Source organism: Symphodus melops (assembly GCF_947650265.1).
Source record: "Symphodus melops genome assembly, chromosome: 5".
NCBI classification, from domain to species: domain Eukaryota; kingdom Metazoa; phylum Chordata; class Actinopteri; order Labriformes; family Labridae; genus Symphodus; species Symphodus melops.
Window position 1 is genome coordinate 20,650,358 of NC_136695.1, and position 20,543 is coordinate 20,670,900.

The 20,543-nt window shown below is 39.5% G+C and overlaps 2 protein-coding genes and 1 long non-coding RNA gene across 11 annotated transcripts; 2 read left to right on the top strand and 1 right to left on the bottom strand.

Moving 5' to 3' along the window:
• Window positions 1–686: 686 nt before the first annotated feature.
• LOC306824767 (protein PALS2-like) lies at window positions 687–10,613 on the top strand. 6 transcript variants are annotated; one of them, XM_079345107.1, is made up of 14 exons: window positions 687–763; window positions 2,927–3,012; window positions 3,535–3,659; window positions 4,416–4,534; window positions 5,323–5,475; window positions 6,139–6,288; window positions 6,489–6,716; window positions 7,570–7,701; window positions 8,045–8,147; window positions 8,533–8,604; window positions 8,715–8,876; window positions 8,973–9,175; window positions 9,259–9,387; window positions 9,492–10,613. In XM_079345107.1, the coding sequence occupies exons 3-14, from the start codon at window positions 3,629–3,631 to the stop codon at window positions 9,666–9,668; spliced, it is 1,659 nt and encodes a 552-aa protein (XP_079201233.1). In that variant the 5' UTR covers window positions 687–763; window positions 2,927–3,012; window positions 3,535–3,628; the 3' UTR covers window positions 9,669–10,613. The 6 variants fall into 6 exon arrangements, with proteins under 6 accessions (XP_079201233.1, XP_079201232.1, XP_079201234.1 ...); XM_079345106.1 differs by lacking the exon at window positions 687–763 and adding an exon at window positions 1,048–1,295 and having other exon boundaries at window positions 3,543–3,659; XM_079345105.1 differs by lacking the exon at window positions 687–763 and adding an exon at window positions 1,049–1,295.
• A 151-nt stretch (window positions 10,614–10,764) lies between these two features.
• LOC306824280 (gasdermin-E-like) lies at window positions 10,765–15,252 on the bottom strand. 4 transcript variants are annotated; one of them, XM_079344363.1, is made up of 10 exons: window positions 15,137–15,252; window positions 14,554–14,776; window positions 14,260–14,455; window positions 13,783–13,957; window positions 12,900–13,020; window positions 12,634–12,753; window positions 12,211–12,338; window positions 11,944–12,118; window positions 11,759–11,832; window positions 10,765–11,653 (listed from the first exon to the last, which is right to left on the bottom strand). In XM_079344363.1, exons 2-10 carry the CDS (start codon window positions 14,756–14,758, stop codon window positions 11,432–11,434), a joined length of 1,416 nt encoding a protein of 471 aa, XP_079200489.1. In that variant the 5' UTR covers window positions 14,759–14,776; window positions 15,137–15,252; the 3' UTR covers window positions 10,765–11,431. The 4 variants fall into 4 exon arrangements, with proteins under 4 accessions (XP_079200489.1, XP_079200488.1, XP_079200491.1 ...); XM_079344362.1 differs by having other exon boundaries at window positions 15,119–15,252; XM_079344365.1 differs by lacking the exon at window positions 15,137–15,252 and adding an exon at window positions 14,995–15,018.
• A 3,252-nt stretch (window positions 15,253–18,504) lies between these two features.
• On the top strand, window positions 18,505–19,809 carry LOC306824066. The gene is made up of 3 exons (XR_013779087.1): window positions 18,505–18,570; window positions 19,301–19,440; window positions 19,528–19,809. It is a non-coding gene; the product is annotated as an uncharacterized lncRNA (long non-coding RNA).
• Window positions 19,810–20,543: the final 734 nt, after the last annotated feature.

Below are 20,543 nucleotides of genomic sequence, written 5' to 3' on the forward strand. Positions count from 1 at the left end.
AAACAAACAAAAAAACAATCTTGACTGGAAATGTGACTTTCTTCTGTTTGTAGGTATGACGAGCTGCCACTGTGGTGATGCTGCTGGAGCTGTGGACTTTATCAGAGCTGCTGCCGTGTTTGTAAATGAAATTCAATGAATTGGTATTGCATGTCTGTAATGCAAACACTTAAGTCTGTGATATAAAATTTTACAGAGCATTCCCACTGTCTTACTCGCTTAATTTGGCAAATACCTGTTACTTATATCTTTATTTTTACAGTCTATGATATCTACGCATCATGCTCAAAGTATTTATCAATGATGGAGTAACAGCGCTCTCTATTGGTAAAAAGACAACATTTATACATTTCACAAATTGGGTAAATTAACATCTGAAAAATCATGTTTGCGACTTATTTTCCATATGGTGGAGATTAAATCCGATCCTTTCTGTGACTCATAGTTTTTATTTATTTATTTTACTGTTCACATAAAACCTATACCGATGTTAACCTGCAGCCACTCTCAACAGATTAACTTTCTAATCCCATCAACTGACCTGGATACGTCAAATGGGAATTTGGAAAACCTTTATAACACTTGCTCCAAGCTACTACCCGCTTATTTTTTAACTATGCATGCTAGAAAACTGGTTTAGTACAGAGAAGTCTCAGCAGCTGATGGATGTGACAAATACAATTATGTATAGCCAGATGTGGGTGTGGAATATCACTGCTGGTCATTATAATAGGAAGATCAACAGTACTTTCGTTTCTATAGGGTAAGTGTGTCCTAAGAGATTTAAAGTTTAATGTTATTTCACATACAATAGTTAAAATATTTATTGGATGTTTTGTTAGAGCGAGAAGACACTATATATATCCTAACTATTATATGCTATTACTGGAACACTATTCTAGCAGTGCTTTATATATCAATATATCACAAATATACAAAAGATATTTTATATTTGTATTTAAAGGTCATTAGGCTTATTAGGGAAACTATGCTAAATGAAACCATTCCACATTACAACACGAGGGTGGGCTGTGTGTGTGTGTGTGTGTGTGTGTGTGTGTGTGTGTGTGTGTGTGTGTGTGTGTGTGTGTGTGTGTGTGTGTGTGTGTGTGTGTGTGTGTGTGTGTGTGTGTGTGTGTGTGTGTGTGTGTGTACTGCACGGTGAGCTGAGGGGAGCAGGCACATTGGAAATGCAGAAGAATATATTCTACTATTGGGCAAGTCATCAGTCAACAAAGGATTTTTGAAATGAGAGAAACAATGAAGGCGTGACTGGGAGCTATTGAAACAATAAGGTAAAGTATATCATTTATTTATTTTCATTAAGACTCTTTGGTAGCGGATCCATCATGGGACCCTCTACTTGGCTTTAGTTAGCTAACCTGAGCCACATTCAATACAGTTAGCTACTTGACTTTAATTTACTTTTTAACCTCACTTCTTCCTCTACAAAGCGGTTCAGCCGTGTTCATTTGCTAGCTTCATTGTTAGGTTTTGTCAGCAGAATCCACCGGCTGACATAAACCATTACAGTGTATACATGTGAGCGCATACCAGTAATTGTTAGCAATAATTAGCATCGCTAACGAATGAACTACGAAACAGAAACGACTAACACCCGCTTTGCATTGAATGAACACTGGTGGAATTAACGCAAAACACGACGTGACAACATATATCTACATACGTTACATATATTCAAGCAACTCGTAGTGTTTTGAATTGACGCTAAAAGCTAATGACGAAGCTAATAAGGTACCAGAGGCTAGTGATCAATGTTAGCCACGCGCCCAATGCGCGTGCACTCTGACAGCCAATTTCTTTAAACATCTGGACTGAAATAATTTATCGTTTGCCTCATTGTGGTTTAACAAACTTGGATTAAGAAGAAAAAGTTAGTAGTTTATCTGCCACCATGAGCACCTAGCTACCCCATCACCCTGCTGCTCCTCGTGTGTGTGTGTGTGTGTGTGTGTGTGTGTGTGTGTGTGTCCCTTTGGCTCAGCTGTGTCACATAATTCAACGTGAGCTACTTTCTTTAAATAACTGCGGAAACTAAAACTGGGGGTTTAGAGAAATGTGTAAAATTGGTTTTACAAATGATAAAGCTGTCAACTTTCACTTTGGCACATGAAAGCTTTGTAATGGCCCTTTAGGCCTCATTGTGTCTCATCACAGGAGCATCACATGTGACAGGCTGTCATTTATAGACTGACTGATACAGCACGTCTCAGTCTGATAATTGATTTGGGTGTTAAAAAAAAATAATCTTGGCCCCGTTTGAGGTCTGATGATTTGAATTATAGTTAATGGCCTTAAATAGTGCAAATTTTATTTAATTCACAGAAATAAATTTAGCAGGTAATTGTACACTGAGTGGGTTTTTCCAGTTGCTCTGGTTTCTGTAAGCAAGCAGTTGGGTAGCGTTTGACCTTGCCTTATTTAGTAGGTTAAGTAAGCCATATATATATATATATATATATATATATATATATATATAACTACTTTCTAGAAACCATCTAGTTTTCTGCATATTAAGAAATCTGTATTTGATAAAACTACTGAGCGATAACAACTGCTTATGACGACAACAAAACAAACATTTATTGCAATCCAGTGATGAAGTCTTATTTAAATCAGAACCTTTGATTATTGCTTTGCAGACTCCCTCTATCTGAGCCAAAGGTGTGACTTAGTGGTAGTAAGGAGTCTATTTAAATGGACTGCGGTCATGGGATTTACTTGGCCAGTATTTTTAGTCATTGCAGCACTACAGTAAAACTGAATGAACACGAGATGTCTAGGATCCAGAGGCAGATTGGGTTAGAGAGAGAGAGGCCTTACTTACGTCCATGAACGGCTCCTATCACTACGTGGGACTGTTGGGAAGAATACATTGTTTTTTCCTTTTATGTGTTCTCTTTAGTCCGGACGTACCAGATGAGTTTTTCTGTAAAAAACGTGGGTCTCCGTCTTGGAGTGCTGACCTGATGATTTGAACACAGTTTGTAGGTGAGTGTGTTTTTGTGTGTGTGTAGCCTTTCTTGTTCCATTTTGGTTTGTCAAATTAAATCAGCTCTGTTGACTATGTGTCGTGATGGCTGTATTTGTCGTTTTTCGACAGTTCAAAGTAAACATGTGACATCTGCCTCGACTCAAAAAGAGAACAACTTCTTATTTGTCCACCTACGCACCACTTGCTGTTTGTCTGGAGATCATGTTTGTACTGAGTCCGACGGGCCTCCCGTTGTGTGTGGCTGGCACAACCTTTTGCCAGAAAGATGGGAGACTCATCCTTTGTCACTCAATGGCCTTCTTTGTCATCCCCTCATTTCATAAGAGCCCTCTGTGCTAACACGTGCATAAAACCTGAAGACAAACAAAAGTGTTCTGTGCTAATCTTTGTCCCATGCCTTTATACTGCATTTCTTGCTTCTAAGTATTAGCTTGATTCATTTTCCAAACTTGGCTAGCATAGTTTGGTGATCTTAGCTCGTAGTATGCTGACTTGTGTGGGTTTCCTAACTTCTGCAGCCCTCCAGTCGTTCTGGTTTCTGTAAGCAGGCTGTTGGGCGGCTTTTGATCGTGTTAAGAGACTTTCACCGCCCTGAGCTGAGGAATTTTAAACATGACTGTGGCCAACGCAAAGTCTGGCACAGGTAAGCTATTAGAGATTCAGTGACCACTTATCTTATTATCACAGAAGCTGTTGTGGTGTTGTCCAAACATTTTTCATTACCATTTGAAAGGTCCAGTTCAGTGTGGGTATTCTGCAGCCTCTCTTTCAGTGTCCTGTCACTTCTCCCTTTCATCTGCTTTTTTTCTGGGGAAAATGAAAGTCTCGATTCTTCTGAAACAAATCAATTGATGATAAAAAAAAAAAAACAGATACAAATCAAGCATGATAAATCCATTCTGACTGGAACGATAATCACTGAAATGTACAGATGAAGATCATGTCGTTTCAGTTCTATAGTTTCCAGCTGGCTGGTTTATCAAACTGCGTCAGGGAGTTTTGCTCTAGCTTCTTGCTGTTTGCTCTAAGCCTTTACAAGGCAGATCTGTTGGTTGAACAATTCCCCTGTGCCTCTGTGTACTTGTTGCTGCTGCAGTAGAAATAATGGATGCTGTCTCTGAATTGGCCCATTGATTGGCTGTCTCTTTATTGTTCATACTCTGGCCATGCAAAGGCTTGTTATAATCAAGTTATTTTGTTCTTGTTTTTTTCCTCCTAAATCTTTCTTTGGCTCAGATTGTTTAAGATTTGAACTAGCTGGTATTGAGTTTAATTAACGACTAACAATTATTCCCTACAAGCACAAAGCATTGCTTTGTTATGTTGGGCCAAGTCAAAACAGAGTGATTGGAAGTGTTTTTGGCACAAGCTTTGACAGGATTTTTTTTTTACCTCTCAGCCATGCAGCAAGTACTGGACAACCTGAAAGACCTGCCAGCAGGCACAGGAGCAAAAGAAATCGACCTCATCTTCCTCCGAGGCATCATGGAGAGCCCTATCGTCCGCTCCCTCGCCAAGGTACCACCGACTCTCTCAATGCTCACAGTGACGCCCGTACATCGTGCTTTCACACTCGCACAATATGGAATGATCGTTCAAGGTCGATGTGTTTAGGTTTGCTAATTTGGTCTCAAAAGCTTTGAAAAAGAGACGAGATATTTTATTGAATTAGTCTTTGTCTTGCTTTTTGTTTCATCTCTTTGTTCGGTGACCTACGCACTCTGACACTGAAACGTTTTAACTCATGGTGTCACGTCATAGAAATGTATGACAGTAATAAAACAGAAACTTCAAACTATTATAATTTAACATCATTTATCTGACAACGTTGCTTCGTTTAACACTTCAAAGTCATTCCTTGCCTCAGGACTGATCACATCGGGAGAGAATCAGGAGAATTGTACTCGAGCCAATGGGATAAACTATCATATCCATGCACTTAATTAAGCAGCTGCATCAAGTTTTCTGTTCACCCGTATGTTCTACGCTCGTCTGTTGATTGTGTCATTCCCCTGAACACAGCATTGATATAAAGGAAAGTAGTATTATTATTACTATAGCAGCATGTAGCAGACTCTGTTGCTTTTTCTAACTGCTTCTGAGAGCCGGTGATAGGTGATCAATCGAGTAAAATAAAAAACAAGTAAAAAAAAGTGAAACCGGCTTTCGTTACCTCCTGCAGTGAGGTGTAAACAAATCACAATAACACAAATCTCAACATCTTTTCTCAGTGTTAAAGATGCTAATACAGTTCAACTCTTCAGCTGGACAACATCGATGTTTTAAAATTGTATTTGCTCGTGTAGGCCCACGAGCGTCTTGAAGAAGTGAAGTTGCAGGCTGTGCGGGATGACAACGTGCAGCTCGTCACGGAGATCCTGGACTCCCTCAGTGAGCTGACGCAAAAGGACGCTGCCTCTGCAGAGCTCGCCAAAATCCTCCAGGAGCCTCACTTTAAGGTGTCTGAGACCATTCATTCGTTTAGCAATAGTGTGCTGGGTTCAATCAGGTGAAAGACAGGACATTGTTAGAATAGACTGTCGGACTTTGATTTACCCAACTGAGAGCCGATGGGAACACTTTTTACGACAACCATGCCTGATATTCTGTGAAGACCAGGAGGTCAGGTCGCTCTGCTTTTCACCCTGTCTGTTCCCCACCACTTGCAAGCTGGGGGGGGGGGGGGTGTATTTTCTTTGGCCAATAGCAGGCTGAGTTATGTGGGTAAAGTTCGGGGGAGAGTACTTTTTCAGCTTGTGTTTCAGTAAATATCCACAATAGCTGGAGCAGTTTGTGGTCTCTGACCAATGCATAATCTTTTTATGTGGCTGCGAGGGTAACGTATCTTCTTTGTATGTCAGTTACTCATCTGTGAGTGCAGTCGTAAAGGTGTGCAGTGAGGTGATTTATGTCTTCACTCTTTCACAGTGATCAATCAATCAGTTACTGTTAGATTTAAGTATGATGAATAGATTGTTGTCTGACAAAGATTTTTTTTTATTTTTTAGAAATTTGCTTTAACTTGTGTTGAAGAACAGTGATTATAAACCAGGTTTTGTGTTATTTGTTTCTGTATTTAACCATCTCTCTTTCCTCCCCCCCCCTTTTTTTTTTAACTTCAGTCTTTGATCGAGGCTCATGACAAAGTGGCAGCAAAGTGCTTTGAAATGCCTCATGCTGCGGTTAACAGTGATGCCATGTTGAAGAGTACTCTCATGCCTGCTGATGCTGTCAGGATGATTGGCATCCAGAAGAAGGCTGGGGAACCTCTGGTGAGTTAGCATTTTATATTAACCACAGAGCCCACTGAGGTTGTTACTGTCTTCTTCCATTCACCATCTGTTGGAACAGGAGGACTCTGTATTACTGTACATAGTGGCTCGACATGAGTAAGCTATGCACCACAACCACGTGATACAGAGCTCTGATTTATGAAGTGTAAATTCATGAACGAGTCTTACTCGGTTTTCAGGGGGTGACGTTTCGCGTGGAGCAGGGGGAGATGGTGATTGCACGGATCTTGCACGGCAGCTCAATTGACAGGCAGGGCATGCTGCACACGGGGGACATAATCCGCGAGGTGAATGGTCGGGAGGTCGGCAGCAACCCCACTGAACTCCAGGAACTGCTGCGGGACTGCAGTGGGAGTGTCACGCTCAAGGTCCTGCCAAGCTACAGGGACACGCCGACACCTCCACGGGTAAGGACATGGAGGATACCTTCAAACGAATATTTTCAATTCAGAAAACATTTACAATATCGACTACTGGGACATTCTGGCGAGTTCTGAATTTGGATGAGATCTTAAATGAAGAAAAACCGGATGTGTTAATGTGCAAGTTGAACTTTGCATAATGCTGCTTGGAGTCCAGGGATTGGTTGAGAGCTGCCTGACCTGTTTGATCTCAGAATGCCAGCCTCCTGAAAATTGAGCCCAAGGAAGCTCTATTAATAACACTTCACACACTATCTGGGACATACACCAATCTATTCACTACACCCCCCCCCCCCCCCCCCCCCCCACACACACACACACACACACACACACACACACACACACACACACACACACACACACACACAGACTCCTTCTTACAGTAACCGGCACACACAGCAGCTGGCCCGAGGAGCAGCTTGTAGGGTTATGTCAGACTCTGACCTTTGTGCTGGGCTGGATCCAGGAATCTCATTCTGCTGTTTGGTTATGTGCATTTGAGGGTTACATGTTATAAGTTTTTAACTGAATCATCCTCCAAGCTCTCAAGTCAGTGAAAGAATCATCTGGACGTCCTAAACACAAAATAACATTGTGCGATCGTGTCACACGGAAGCTTCAATATCACACGTGTTGAATATAAAGAATATGGACATGATGATATGATGATCATATTATTGGGATATTGCAGAAACTCCCAGACACATTACTGTATTAGTTTTGTTGATAAGTCATCTCATCGGTGAAAGTTGTGACCACATATTTTTAAAAAGGGTTGAAGGTTTGAAGTCTTGCCTCTGTGTAATAACCAGAATGGTGTTTACATTCTTTGTTGTAGATTTATCTGAAGCCTCACTTCAACTATAATCCAGCCACAGACAACTTGATCCCCTGTAAAGACGCAGGCCTGGCCTTTTCCAAGGGAGAAATCCTTCATGTAGTAAACAAGGAGGACCCCAACTGGTGGCAGGTGAGGAGGCAAGTTTTGTGTTGAGACAAAAAAAAAACAAGAAAAAAAAAACTGTTTGGTCAAAGCAAAAAGCTGATCATGACAAGGAGAGAAAGAAACATTAAAAGAGGACATTTAAAATCATTAAAACAACCCAGTAACTGTTATCCCTGCTGATCCCAAACATGTTCCTGTCTGCTTTCTCGTTTACACTGTAGAAAGGTCAAATGACTTTTATACCATCCGAGTCGTACACTTCATCCACTGATATGTGCAGCATTCAGCTGGCCTGAAGTGTCATTGTCCCGAAGTTTGATGACTTATTTTCTCTCAGCATTTCTCTTTTACTTTAATTTCTGCACAGGCATGCAAAGTTGTTGGTGGAGCCACAGGTCTCATCCCCAGCCAGTTCTTGGAGGAGAAGAGGAAAGCTTTTGTTAGAATAGACTTGGAGACTTCGGATACAGGTCAGTACAAACACTCGAGCTGCCTCTCAAGTCTCTTGAATGGTGTCTCTCTGGTCAAGCACGCCATGTTCAGGCGTGTTCCACAGAGTATAACGAGGTGCTTGAGCTAAGATGTTAAAAGCACCCTGGTAGGAAGTGTTATTGTTTACTGTAATAGAGACCGGCCTGTCTTAACAGGGAAGAGAGGACGCTACTTAAAATGTATTTCCTCTTTGTCTCCTCGACGTGCATCTCTGGTGGGAGGGACTAAGAACCAAGTGAAGGAATAAGGGAGGGATGTATTAAAAGACTGGGGATGTACCCAGTGTGTCATTTTCAGGTCATGATACTCTCTCTTTCAGCACGAGTTTGTGGTAACTTTATTGAACTTTTTTTTTTCTCTCAGGGATGCTCTGTGGAACTCGAACTGCGAAGAAAAAGAAGAAAAAAATGATGTACCTCACTTCCAAGAATGCAGGTGTTTATTGATCTTGATACGAGTGATTCTCCCTACTGGAGATTTGCTGTGAAGTTCTCAGTCTATTGCTGACTTTATAGCACTGATCCAGCATTTGTTGTCCTGAACAGAATTTGACCGTTATGAGCTGCAGATCTACGAGGAGGTTGCTAAGATGCCGCCTTTTCAGAGGAAGACGCTGATTCTGATTGGAGCTCAGGGAGTTGGGAGGCGAAGCCTGAAGAACAGACTCATTGTCGTGAACCCTCTGCGATATGGAACCACTGTACCCTGTGAGTGTTGGGAGGAAGCTTAGGTCTTTACATTTACATCAGGTAGATTTCCTGACGTGGTCACGTGACCCACCTGTCCTTATGTTGCGCTTCCAGTCACGTCACGCCCTCCAAGGGAAGAGGAGAGAGACGGACAGAACTACTGTTTTGTGACGCGGGAAGTGATGGAGATGGACATCAAGAAGAGCCGCTACCTGGAGCACGGTGAGTTCGACGGCAACCTTTATGGCACCAATATCGACTCCATCCATGAAGTAGTGGAGGCAGGCCGGACCTGCATCCTGGACGTCAATCCTCAGGTTAGTCAAAGGCACATGCTCTCTGTATGAATACTTTGTTTTTACTGCAAGCTTTGTCTGAGACGTTACTCTCTACTGCTCAGGCCCTGAAACTGTTGAAGACTGCCGAGTTTATGCCATTTGTGGTGTTCATTGCCGCTCCTGAGCTGGACACACTAAGAGCGATGCACAAAGCTGTGATTGATGCTGGACTTAGTACCAAACTACTCACAGTAAGTTATGACAGAATTTACAAGTCCTGTTCATAATGATTGAACTTTCAGTCGCCATTACTGATGAAAGGTTGTCGCTCCAATGTTTCTTTTGTCTTTTTCAGGAGAACGATTTAAAGAAGACGGTGGACGAGAGCGCCCGGATCCGCCGTGCGTACAGCCACTTCTTTGACCTCACTATTGTCAACGACAATCTAGACAAGGCCTTTGACACACTGCAGGAGGCGGTGGAGCGATTATTTGTAGAGCCACAGTGGGTCCCAGTCAGCTGGGTCTACTGAGCGTCACACTCAGCAGGACTTGCATAGCTGTCTGGAACGTCAGGGAGGAGTCAACACACGGACGAAGTGTTGGACGTCAGCCCTGTGTGAATATGAGTCTTGCACAAAGCTGAATCAAAGCTAAGTCACCTTGATCTGAGTAGCCAGATTCTTTTTTTTTTTCTTTTTTTTTTCTAAAGCTCACTATGCAACACAACATACAGGAAGTGTACTTATTTATTGGCCAGATATTTTTATAAAGAATACGTTCCATTCATGTGGAATTGAAGACAAGTACTGGCCCCTGTGTCAGTTAATTTAAAAGCAAATGCAATTTCTGTCACATCCTGTTTTTTGGTTTTCCAATCTGTATGTAAGATGGGTAAAGTATATTTATTCTGCAAATATGAGGAGGGCTTGCTCATTGAAAAGAACAATACCTCAGTGTTACCGTTTACAGTACATATGCCTGCAGTAATTCATCTCATGTCGTTAATATACAAGTTGTCTTTTCAAACTTCACTCATTCATGTAGAGTAGTGTGATAATGTTGTTTCCTTTTTTATCCTCAGGGCTATAGTTACGCTTTGAGTCTTTGCAGTTCAACCTCATTAATGGGACGATATACTGACGTAGTGTAGTGTCAACCCAAAGTATGTCTCTGTCTCTCTCACTCAAGCACAACACTTAACATTTTGTCATTTGTCAGACTTAAGAATCATGCGAGTGTCTCTGACTGCTCAACCCATCGTGGTGCTGCGTTTGTGTTTGTTTGGAAAAGAAAAACTTTCCACAGGACTCGTAAACAGGGTACTGCATCTCCGAACCATCCCTTCTTGATGTGACGTAACTAAAACTGAACCGTTTTAAAGAGTTCAATTTATATTAACTTAATAAAGATGTATTTTAAGAGACGTCGATTAAGATGTATTTTCAAATGTCGAATAAAGAAGTGGTGTTTTGTAATGATCTGCTTCAAACTGGTTTTGTTTTCATTTCGGGCTTCATTACTTGACAAGCCTGAGTGTGATGGCAAACTGGCAAGGAAAGAGTTAACACTTGTAGGACATTGTTTATCTTTTCATGGCATCGAGACTACAACACAGACAGATCAGTGTTCACAGTTGAACTATTTCTTTTATTGTAAACTTTGCTCTCCCCATTGTCAAAATATAAAACTTGAGAAAACATTCCACAATATAAGGCCCATTCGAACTTAAACACCAAATATGCGATCAAAACATACATGAAAACAAGTTTTTTACATTGCTTGTATGTTGTTGGTACTCTTTACAGTATACAGGTATTGTGGTTATGTAAGGGATTGTAAACACTTCCAAACCATTGACTATTTTGCCAAACAGAAAAAAAAGTATAGTTATTACAGACCAATATTTTTTTTTTTAAAAGATTAAAAAATAAATCTAAATAATTCAATTGTAGTTGACGGCCAATCTATTGTGGCAGCTCAACATTGTTTCAAGTGAATCTGCCGTTGTTTAAATTTGATCTTGCTCAGTTAGTTAGTTTTATATTTCATGGCCAGTGAATGATCTTTGATTAGCTTTCTGGCATGCATTAATTATTTTAAAGGAACATTAGTCGTGTTAATCTCTTCATTCAAAACATTTTATGTTACTATTTTTCCCCAGAGATGATTTCTTTAAAGCACAGCGTAAAGTTTTAGAGATCTTTCTAGTGTACCAAAAATAGTCAAAACACTGATTAAAGTGATTAAACTGATTTCCCTCAATCCAGTGTAGTAGAAAAACATAATCTTTAGTTTAACCTTCCTTGGCCAGTGATGCAAGACCTTTAACAGCAATACACAGAACCAGAGGGCGGTGTCCTGGATGTTGGTGTATTTCTGTCTTCACCTTGTCTCCATCTCTTGTCAGAGACACGTTAGAGGAGGCAAATAGATAACTCGTCTTTTCATAGATGTCGTCTGTTAGTGCAGCTGCACTGCCCAAAGGTAACTCTCTATTCCCCGAGACACAGTGTACCTAAAACAGAGACATAAAGAGAAGTGATAGGTGGCAAAAAATATATACATCACAAAACATGTTCTGAGTGCATGCACACTTTTTATTGAATCAGACTTTACTAACCAGTCTCTCCAGGGCCGGTAACCATGAAGCACTGCAGCACATCCCCAAGATAGCTTGACATTCACTTGACATCTCTGAAAAAGACCCAGATTTAGGAAATGAGGTTTTCAGGACGTTTGAATTTCTCTTCTACACAGAGTCATCTACAATTCAAGTGTGCAAGAGAAGCTGTTTGGCTTTTTCACCATCAATGGCGCTGGTAATGAGGTGAAGGGCACTGAGGACAGACGGGGGCTGGTTAGCCTGAGCTGGCCCTGTCTGCTCCAAAAGGTCCAAGATTGCTTGAATGTTCCGTTTATATGATTCTGAGGCTTTCGCCTCATCCGGGGCAGCTCTCTCATCCTTGCACATCAGTTCCAACTGAGGCAGAGGAAGACACAGAGGTTTAACAACTGCTGAAAGGACAATGAGGGTATCTTTTTGTTCACATGACCTCTTTCTGTCCATCTTACCACATACTGAAGACAAGTGACAGCCTCTTTGTGTTCCATAACTTTAAGTAAGTGCTGGAGCAGAGAGGACCTTGTGACGGCCGGGAGAGCAGAAAGAAGGCTGAAATGATCTCTCAGTTGTTCCAGCTCTGCAAGTGGAAACATTTCAAATACACTAAATGGTCACTAAATGTAGTTCAAGGTGTAAACAGTTATTTAAAAGTGTGTCTATTCACTTGTAACACAAAATGTAAAGAAAACAAAGAAGCACCAGGAGAAAAAGAACAAACCACATTACTTGTTGATTTTTTAACACCTTTGTCGTATACTGGTTGGCACATTTATGCCAACAGTTATCCAGCCCTTCAAGAGGTCTTTTGAAAACAACATGCTTATCTAAACACATCACCGGCTAAAACTACCATCTCAAAGAACAATCTTTACCTTCTCTTAAGTGGTTATTTTCGGACGGGCTCAAAGGAGCCGCTGAACCAAGCAACTGTGCTCCTCTAGCGGGGCCATCGACTTCAAAACCTCCTTTGGTGTCCGACATCAGACACAGCTCTTTGCAACAACAAAAAATGATGTTACAATTCCAATACTCACATATGAAATTAGACAACATTGGTAGTTTATTCTACCAAGTGTTATATTTAATGTGTTCAGAAGACTATCTAGTTAGTACATCAATTAAGAGAAGCAGTTCTCACCAAAGTGTCCATCATGTCTGATTTCTAGCTCTATCAGGGCATAGGCGATGGTGGTATGGATGGGAATCTCCATGGTGACGTTACTGTCTTTACTTAAGCTCCCATTCTCCTTCAATGATACCTGAAGATTTTGAAGGCAAAGTGACAGAGGTTAAATGAAAACAAAGCAACTAATGATGCATGATAAATGTGCAGACTCTTTGATTGCTCTGTCTGATTCCAAAGAATTGAGAAAGGATATAAATCATTAAATAAAAGTCAACATTTCACCTCTTAATAACTGGAAAAAATGTGACCCTGCTCCTTTTGCACACACTCAAATCTAGATCACAGCTTCAAGCTGTAAACACATGCATTCTGGGAAAGTGTAATAACTAATCTAATAAAAGGAGGAAAATACTGTAGGAACACAAAGTGAGAAAAGTCAGACACAATAAAATTACTATTGAAGGTCTTGCTGTTGTACAGAATATCAGCAAAGCTGTGAATTAACAAAATGATCTCAGACGTGCTGATATTCAGTACCAAAGCACGAGCGCACGTGTGCTGTGTTACAGAACTGTTCTACAACCAAACCGTATTTTTGTTGCTTTATCAACAAAACCAGCTCCTCAAAAAATTCTGGAACAGGACTGCTGACAAGAAATGGACAAACATTTGTTCCTGGTCTCTTGCTGCTTAGTGTGTCTAACATTTTTCTTGCTACCACTAAAACAGAAAAGTCTTTCGGCTGTGGGATTCAGAGTAACCAGCTTCATCAACAGACAGATAAAGTAAACAGTCTGCGCTAACTTATCGCTCCTGAATGTGTGTGTTGCTTACAGTGAAAGAATGTTTTGTAACACATTATTACAATGATTATCATATCATTTCATAGCTGTACCTTTGGGCTCTTGGGCCCGAAGAAGCTCAATCCTCCTCCACACTGTGCCCCCTGCTGCACCTCCTCTATGACCGAGCAAGGCTGAGTGGTCAAAATACGCTCCTTTACAACTCCAAACACCTGCCTGCGCTTCTCCATCGTCTGATGGACCAGACTATGGGACATGTCCAAGAACCTGATACATTCAATTCACAAAAACATCAGTGTTTCATGGGGGAAATTGTTTGGACATAACATTAATAATAATCACCATAAGTGTACATTATTTAAGACAAACACAAATGTTAACCCTGCTTTTTGTGAGTGTTAATATTCAACCAAGCGTTCTGTCTTGTCTGCATCTTTATGGTTGGGCAAAGATCACTCCATCTGTTTGCAGATCTTTATGTCAGGTGATGTTTACAATGTTTTTTCCGTTCATTTGAACCCCGGAAACCGACAACCTATATGTAGTGGAAACAGGCAAGGGGAACCAACCTGCCTCTGGAGTCTCGCAGCAGTTTCTGAACGTCCACTTCCTCTTTCTTCAAGCTCCCGAAGGATGACTGGAGTTTTGAAGAGTCCTTACCCTCCAGTTTCAAACTGGAGCCATCCAAAATCTGTGCATCCACGGATCCCTGAATGTTGTCACCATATGTCCCATTGTATTTGATGAAATCCGACTCTATGACAACTGTGTACAAGTGACAGAATGATCAATCAATCAATACAGTCACTAACAAATATGATTAAAGCTACAGCACATACTGACAGTGAGGGTTTAGTGTTTACCAGCCGTTATAGGTGTGCCTTCTGTAAGTAGATCATTGAGGTTAAAATCCGTGGGGAGATACTTGGGCCTCTGCCACATCCAGAAACGCTTACGCTTCACCACAACTGTCATCAGATGAATAGTGTCATTCAGGCCGGACACCGGGATCAGCACACCTCCATGATCCACCTCCTCCACAAAGTTCTGAGCAGCTGTGGCAAACATCTCCCAGCTGGATAAAACCTGGGAAGAAGCCAGAAGACAAAGACAAAAGGATTTGTTCACTAAACAGTCCTTATGGGGGAAACACCCATGATCCTACCGAAGTCAGTGACTTTGTGTGTAGTTCCCCGTCTTCTTGCAACAACGCTGAACAGTTTCCCACACGTGAGATTTGTACAAGATATAAAACCAAACAAAAAAAAAAGGAATATTACACTCAGTTGTACATCTGTCTTTACATTTAAAAATGAGCCAAATGCTCCTCGTAGACTTTTGCGATCGAAATAGGAAGTTCGCCTGCTTATTCAGCAACATTTCGGCACTCTTAAGTAAATGAGATGTTATGCTAAAAAAAACACTTACCAACTTAAAAACCCTTACTAACAGTCCTTGTTTCAATTATTACTCAGATGACAAAGTGTCTGTGCAGGCAGACTTCAAGACAGAAGACAACAACACGTCCATCTGATCAATCTCTGTTGTTGTACAAAAAGTGACTGCGCAGAAGCCCCGCCCACTGACTGTAGGCTACTAACTGAAACTGTGTGTGTGTGTGTGTGTGTGTGTGTGTGTGTGTGTGTGTGTGTGTGTATACAGTGTTTAACACTTTTATTAGACCACCACTTATAGGACACAATGTACCTTGAAAAGCAAGGTACCAAGTTATCAAGATAATTTTTTATGTTTTTGTAATGGTTCATATATTAATAGCCTATGTAGAATGTAACCCAAAGGATATTTTTGATGCTAAAAATCCTTATTATTGTTATCTAGGAATTTTACCATTTACTGTTACAAAAAAAAGATAGGAAAGCACATTATTATTTCTTGATGAAGATGTCAAACTGTAGTTATTTACTTAGATTCCTGTACAAAAAAACGTGTTTTGTTTGGTTAATTTCTGACTTCTCAGAGAAGCCCAGTCAGCCAGCTTAAATTTGGGTATAAAAAAGGCAATTCAGTTTGAAATTGGGTTCTTATACCAACAAGACAATGAGCCCAAGCATAAACAAATACTAAATGACAATAACATTTGTAGTTTTCAACAACTCTTTGAAAGATTTCTAAAATATTAGTTTTCTTGTTTTTTTTTCAACAGTTTAAAAAAAAAAATCCCCCCCAAAAAAAGAAGTCAAGAACGGTCCTCTAACGCTACCCTGTGGCCACCGACAAAAACAGCACCCAGTAGGTATGAATGGGCTTTATCTGATTTAACTCCACTCCACTTCAAGAACATTAATCATTTAAACAAAAAAACAAAACAAAAAACAATCAAAAGTAAAACTCAGATGTGTATATTGTCTATAAATTGTGTCAATGTCTGCACTGAGGTTCATGAGGTTTCATAGGTTTCACCAATAAACCGCAGGTGACATTTTGATTTACCAATGTCAGCTGTAATAAGGTTTATTGAAAACTTATCCCCATACCTTTGAAGGTTTTCCTTCCAGGACACTTTGGTTTCCTTCCACACATCCAAAAATATTCACCATAGGTTTATTGGCTACTCTTAATTGTTCCCCATTTAAAAAACACAATATCTTTGTTAAGTTGTATCTTGTTGTATTATGATGTAGAGAAAGTTACTAAAATGTTTATTAAAGGTAAAAAAAAAAGGCATCATTAGAATCAAATTTCACAATGAGCGTTGAAACAAAGACTGTCAATATGACATCAGGCTTAGAGTGCGAAGCTCAAATGTTACTGTGTCTTACTTGTATGTCAGGCTGAAGTCATGTAAACGTTGCAAATTTGAGGAACTGTTTTAAATTGAGAGCTTCCAAACTGATTAGAAACTATGCAGACAATACAGAAAACCCTGAGAGACATCAGGCTATAATATGAAATAATATACACTTTTATTTAATCACCCATTGCCATTAACATTTGGGAATCGCGGATATGATAAGATAGGCAAAATTCATTCGACAGTAGATAGTTACTGTTAATTATGAATTCATCCGGAACACAAGTAAGTTTTCCTGAGGGAAAACTCTGAGCACAATGCCCTTAAAGCTCCATTGTTGTGAACTATACAGCCTCAATTATAAGAAAACAATTCCTCAGTCTGTCTGATTTTGTGAAGCAATTCATCCAGACAAGATAGAACAGCAGACCCAAGCACACCTGGGGCGGAAGATTATAAGACATCCAAACAACTCCACCTTAGACCTATTGCAGGCGCCTCCTTTGCTCTATGGATTGCTCCCCTTTCTGTGTGTTTTGTGCAATCATAATGTAATTAAGTAATTGTTAATTAGACTTTTATCACGTCAAATCATAACTATTTTAATTTGATAAGGTTGTTACGGCTGAGAAAAAAGGAACTAGATACAGTCATAGATACAATGTTTCAAAAAGATGATACTGTGTATGGGCTAATATCTTATCGTAAAATACTTCACTTATAAACCTTAATGTCACCATTACAAATAAGAACATCATAGCACGGCTTCAAACAACCGAATGAAAATCCTTACAACATATCATGTTTCCCACTCCTTCCAAAGGAAAACACACAATGTGCTAGCTGGCAGACACTACTTATTCAAATAGAGGAACAATGGGACACTTCTTACACTCTTTTGACTCAACAGCTGAACCTAGTACTAAGTACCTTTTAATCTCTTCAAAATATCTTTAACATGGTCGTCCATAAAACAAACAAACATGAGAGGAATAATGGAGACCTGTACAATTTCTTTCTTTTTTTTTACAAATTTAGAAAAGAAGGCAATGTAGGGAGTCACATTGTATGATTTACACTCCATGAGTCATACACTGAACAAACATGAAAGTGTTTTTTGCTGCACTGTGTTGGTCTCATATATCCTGTTTTCCAATTGTTTGTCATTGTACGCCCAGCTGCTTGGGGGTAACAGGCACATTTCTTCTTCTTTTTTTGCTAAAACCACAGAACTGCTTATGTTCCCATGTTGGTCAGTCATTCCTCTCCAGTGATTCATTCTGCCAAACCATTGCTCATAAACTATAATAAACTCAAATGAACTGTTGCGCAAGTGGAGCAGACAGAGGGTTAAAAAAAAAAAAAAATGTTGTTGACTTTAATTGATTTCATATGACGGTCTTTTGATTTGCAGGTTGCTTAAGGGAATGATTTGTTAACATCCTGGGTGCATTTTAAAACTTTTATATGTTCATGTGATGTGTTTGAGCTCAAAACTTTGGTTATTCTTTGAGCAAAAAGTGCAAAGAACAGAGAGGAGACCAATAGAACTCAAAACAGCAAAACAATGATACAACAAATGGCAAAGCGGATGAAACTTATTTAATCACATTTTCCACTGGTGAGTCATGAGGTTTTAGGACTATCCGCCCAATCTCCCCTCTTCTGTTTCAGTCTCTTAGCCATGCCATCTTTGATGTTTCAGCACATGCCCACCAGGTTATTATTACAGGCAACGACAAGCAGCTGCATGCATAATGTCTATGCCTAAAGAGACACTTTTTTCCCTTCATGTTCTTACTTGCACTTTGCCTTGAGCTGATAAAAAATCTCAGCAACTTGTAGCTTCTTTAAATGTGACTTAAAAATCTCCAATAATGGTATTACTGGTATGAAGGTTGCCTTATATTGGGGGAAGGCGAAAAGAATACATTACAACTTTTAATTTCAGCATCATGTTTTCTTCTGGGTAGGCAAGGGAAGGACAAAATGGGTGGAAAAAAACAGAATGGGAAGGGCTTGGATCAAGGGTGTGTCTGCCTTTATATAAAAAGGTTTGTGCCCATGATCTTCACTCAAATCTTTCTTTTCCAATCTCTTAAACTGCACACGCCGTCATATCCTTTTGGTGAGTATATTGTCTTTGAAAAGATTATATTCAAATATGAAAAAATAAAGGGTTTGCACTTTAAGTATGCAGGACTTTAAATATGGACATGTTCAGATTTATTTTGTGGAAGGAAATGCAGGAATGAGCTTTTGGGTGTGGTTCGTCGAAGTGGAGAACTGTATTTGATGAGAAGTGTAGCCCATGGCAATATAAACATTCATTGTTTGTTTTTGTGCTTAAATACCATGTTGATATCTGCTTAAGAGAATAAAAACAGGAAAAGTTAAAAAATGACTGAAGACTTCATGTTTCACAACTGTTGAGACGCAAACATGAGTGGGCAAGCAGAGTAAAGATGTCATTGTTGCTTTTGGAAAATATAAACTTGCCTGAAACTCTGTGCAAACACTTTGCTTGTCTGCTGGACCATGTGCTTCATTTGAAAGCCATGTTGACCAGAAATGTTTTATTTACACCTGAGGGATCAGAGAAAACATCAAGACAACCAAGAATCAAGACTACAAGGGAAATTTGACTTTTAGCCAATAGAAATAAATGGAAACAGTTTCAAATTTTAATTGTTGAAATGCTAAAAGATTATGTTAAGCAGCAATTAACGTGATCTTGACCTGCACATTATCCAACTAGTTTAGTGTTTTAGGATGCGAGCAGTTGAATACAATTCATGCACGACCAAACAAAAAAAGTTTAAACTGTACAACCCAATAAACAAATGATCTTGTTACAGACACCATGACAGAGCTCACTCAGGCCATGGCTGCCCTCAGGAAAGTCTTTGACAAGTACGCTGGAAAAGACGGAGACAGTAATTCTCTGACCAAGGCAGAGCTTGGAGAGCTGCTCAGCCAAGAGCTGTGCGGAGGAAAAGTAAGTCTAAAAGATGAAGAAAAACAAAAACTGTTTTGATGTGAAAAAAAAAGACTTACATCTTCTATTTTTTCTCCTTCTCTATAGCCAATGAAAAAAGAAGACGTGCAAAAATTCTTTGATCAACTGAATTCCGACAAGGACACTGTCATTGATTTCACAGAATATGTCACCTTTGTTGCAGCCCTTACTTCAATTTGCGGATAAATTTCATTTGGCTTGTGGTAATGCCACACATGTTGTTTTAAAGTTCTTTAAATTTTGAAGATCGTGGGATACAAAAATGAAAAAAAGTGAGAGAAGGAGGTGTGTGGAGTTTGATGGATCTCAATATGAATAAAGTATTAAAATAAAATACATTCACAAATGTATTGTGTGATGTATGAATTACTCTATCTACACAAATATGTTTCAATGCACGCACACATATTTATCTTTGTATGTACAAAAAGCATCTACACATGAAAAAACACCGTTCACAGACATAATTCTGATTCACACACAAATATTTATTGTTTTTTAATACAGTAAATGTAATACAAATCCACAAACATTTTTAATTAATTCTGAAAAACAGCATTAACAATTTCTCATTAAATAAAACTAGATATTTGAAACCTTATGACAGTTATAAAAGAGGAATTAGGTTTGATGTGTGTGAAGTGTGAAAAACAATCTCTGCCAAATTTATAAGTCTAACAATAATTGTTGTCACATATTAAAACAAATAAAAAATAGTTACAAGTATTCTATTTATTTTCTCATTTAATTTGTGAGCAGTTCTTACAAACGGTTTTCATAAAGACATCATGAATTGTTAGGCATGCACTTACACTATGTGTGTGCTGTATGAGGATGAACATAATTCATAGAATATTCTTGAACAGCAAGAAGAAATAGCAAAAAGACATGGGAAAGACCAGAAGATATTTGGTAAGTGTTCTGTGGTGAAGAGAGTGTAAAATGTGAAGAGTTTCTGACAGTGTTGGGCCAAAACAGATTGAATGAGTAACTAGTAAAGAATGGTCAATAAAACTGAAGTGTTGGCTGCAGTGGATTGTGGGGAAAAACAAAACACTGCACGATACAAATAACAAGATTAT

Bases quoted from the DNA above. Each gene is read 5' to 3' on its own strand.
- LOC306824767 (XM_079345107.1), top strand. From the start codon at position 3,629: ATGACTGTGGCCAACGCAAAGTCTGGCACAG. The intron at 3,660-4,415 runs GTAAGCTATTAG...TTTACCTCTCAG, and splicing joins CAACGCAAAGTCTGGCACAG to CCATGCAGCAAGTACTGGAC. The intron at 4,535-5,322 runs GTACCACCGACT...TTGCTCGTGTAG, and splicing joins TCGTCCGCTCCCTCGCCAAG to GCCCACGAGCGTCTTGAAGA.
- LOC306824280 (XM_079344363.1), bottom strand. From the start codon at position 14,758: ATGTTTGCCACAGCTGCTCAGAACTTTGTGGAGGAGGTGGATCATGGA. The intron at 13,021-13,782 runs GTACAGCTATGA...CAAAATCTTCAG, and splicing joins TCGGGCCCAAGAGCCCAAAG to GTATCATTGAAGGAGAATGG. The intron at 12,754-12,899 runs GTGAGAACTGCT...GTTGTTGCAAAG, and splicing joins CAGACATGATGGACACTTTG to AGCTGTGTCTGATGTCGGAC.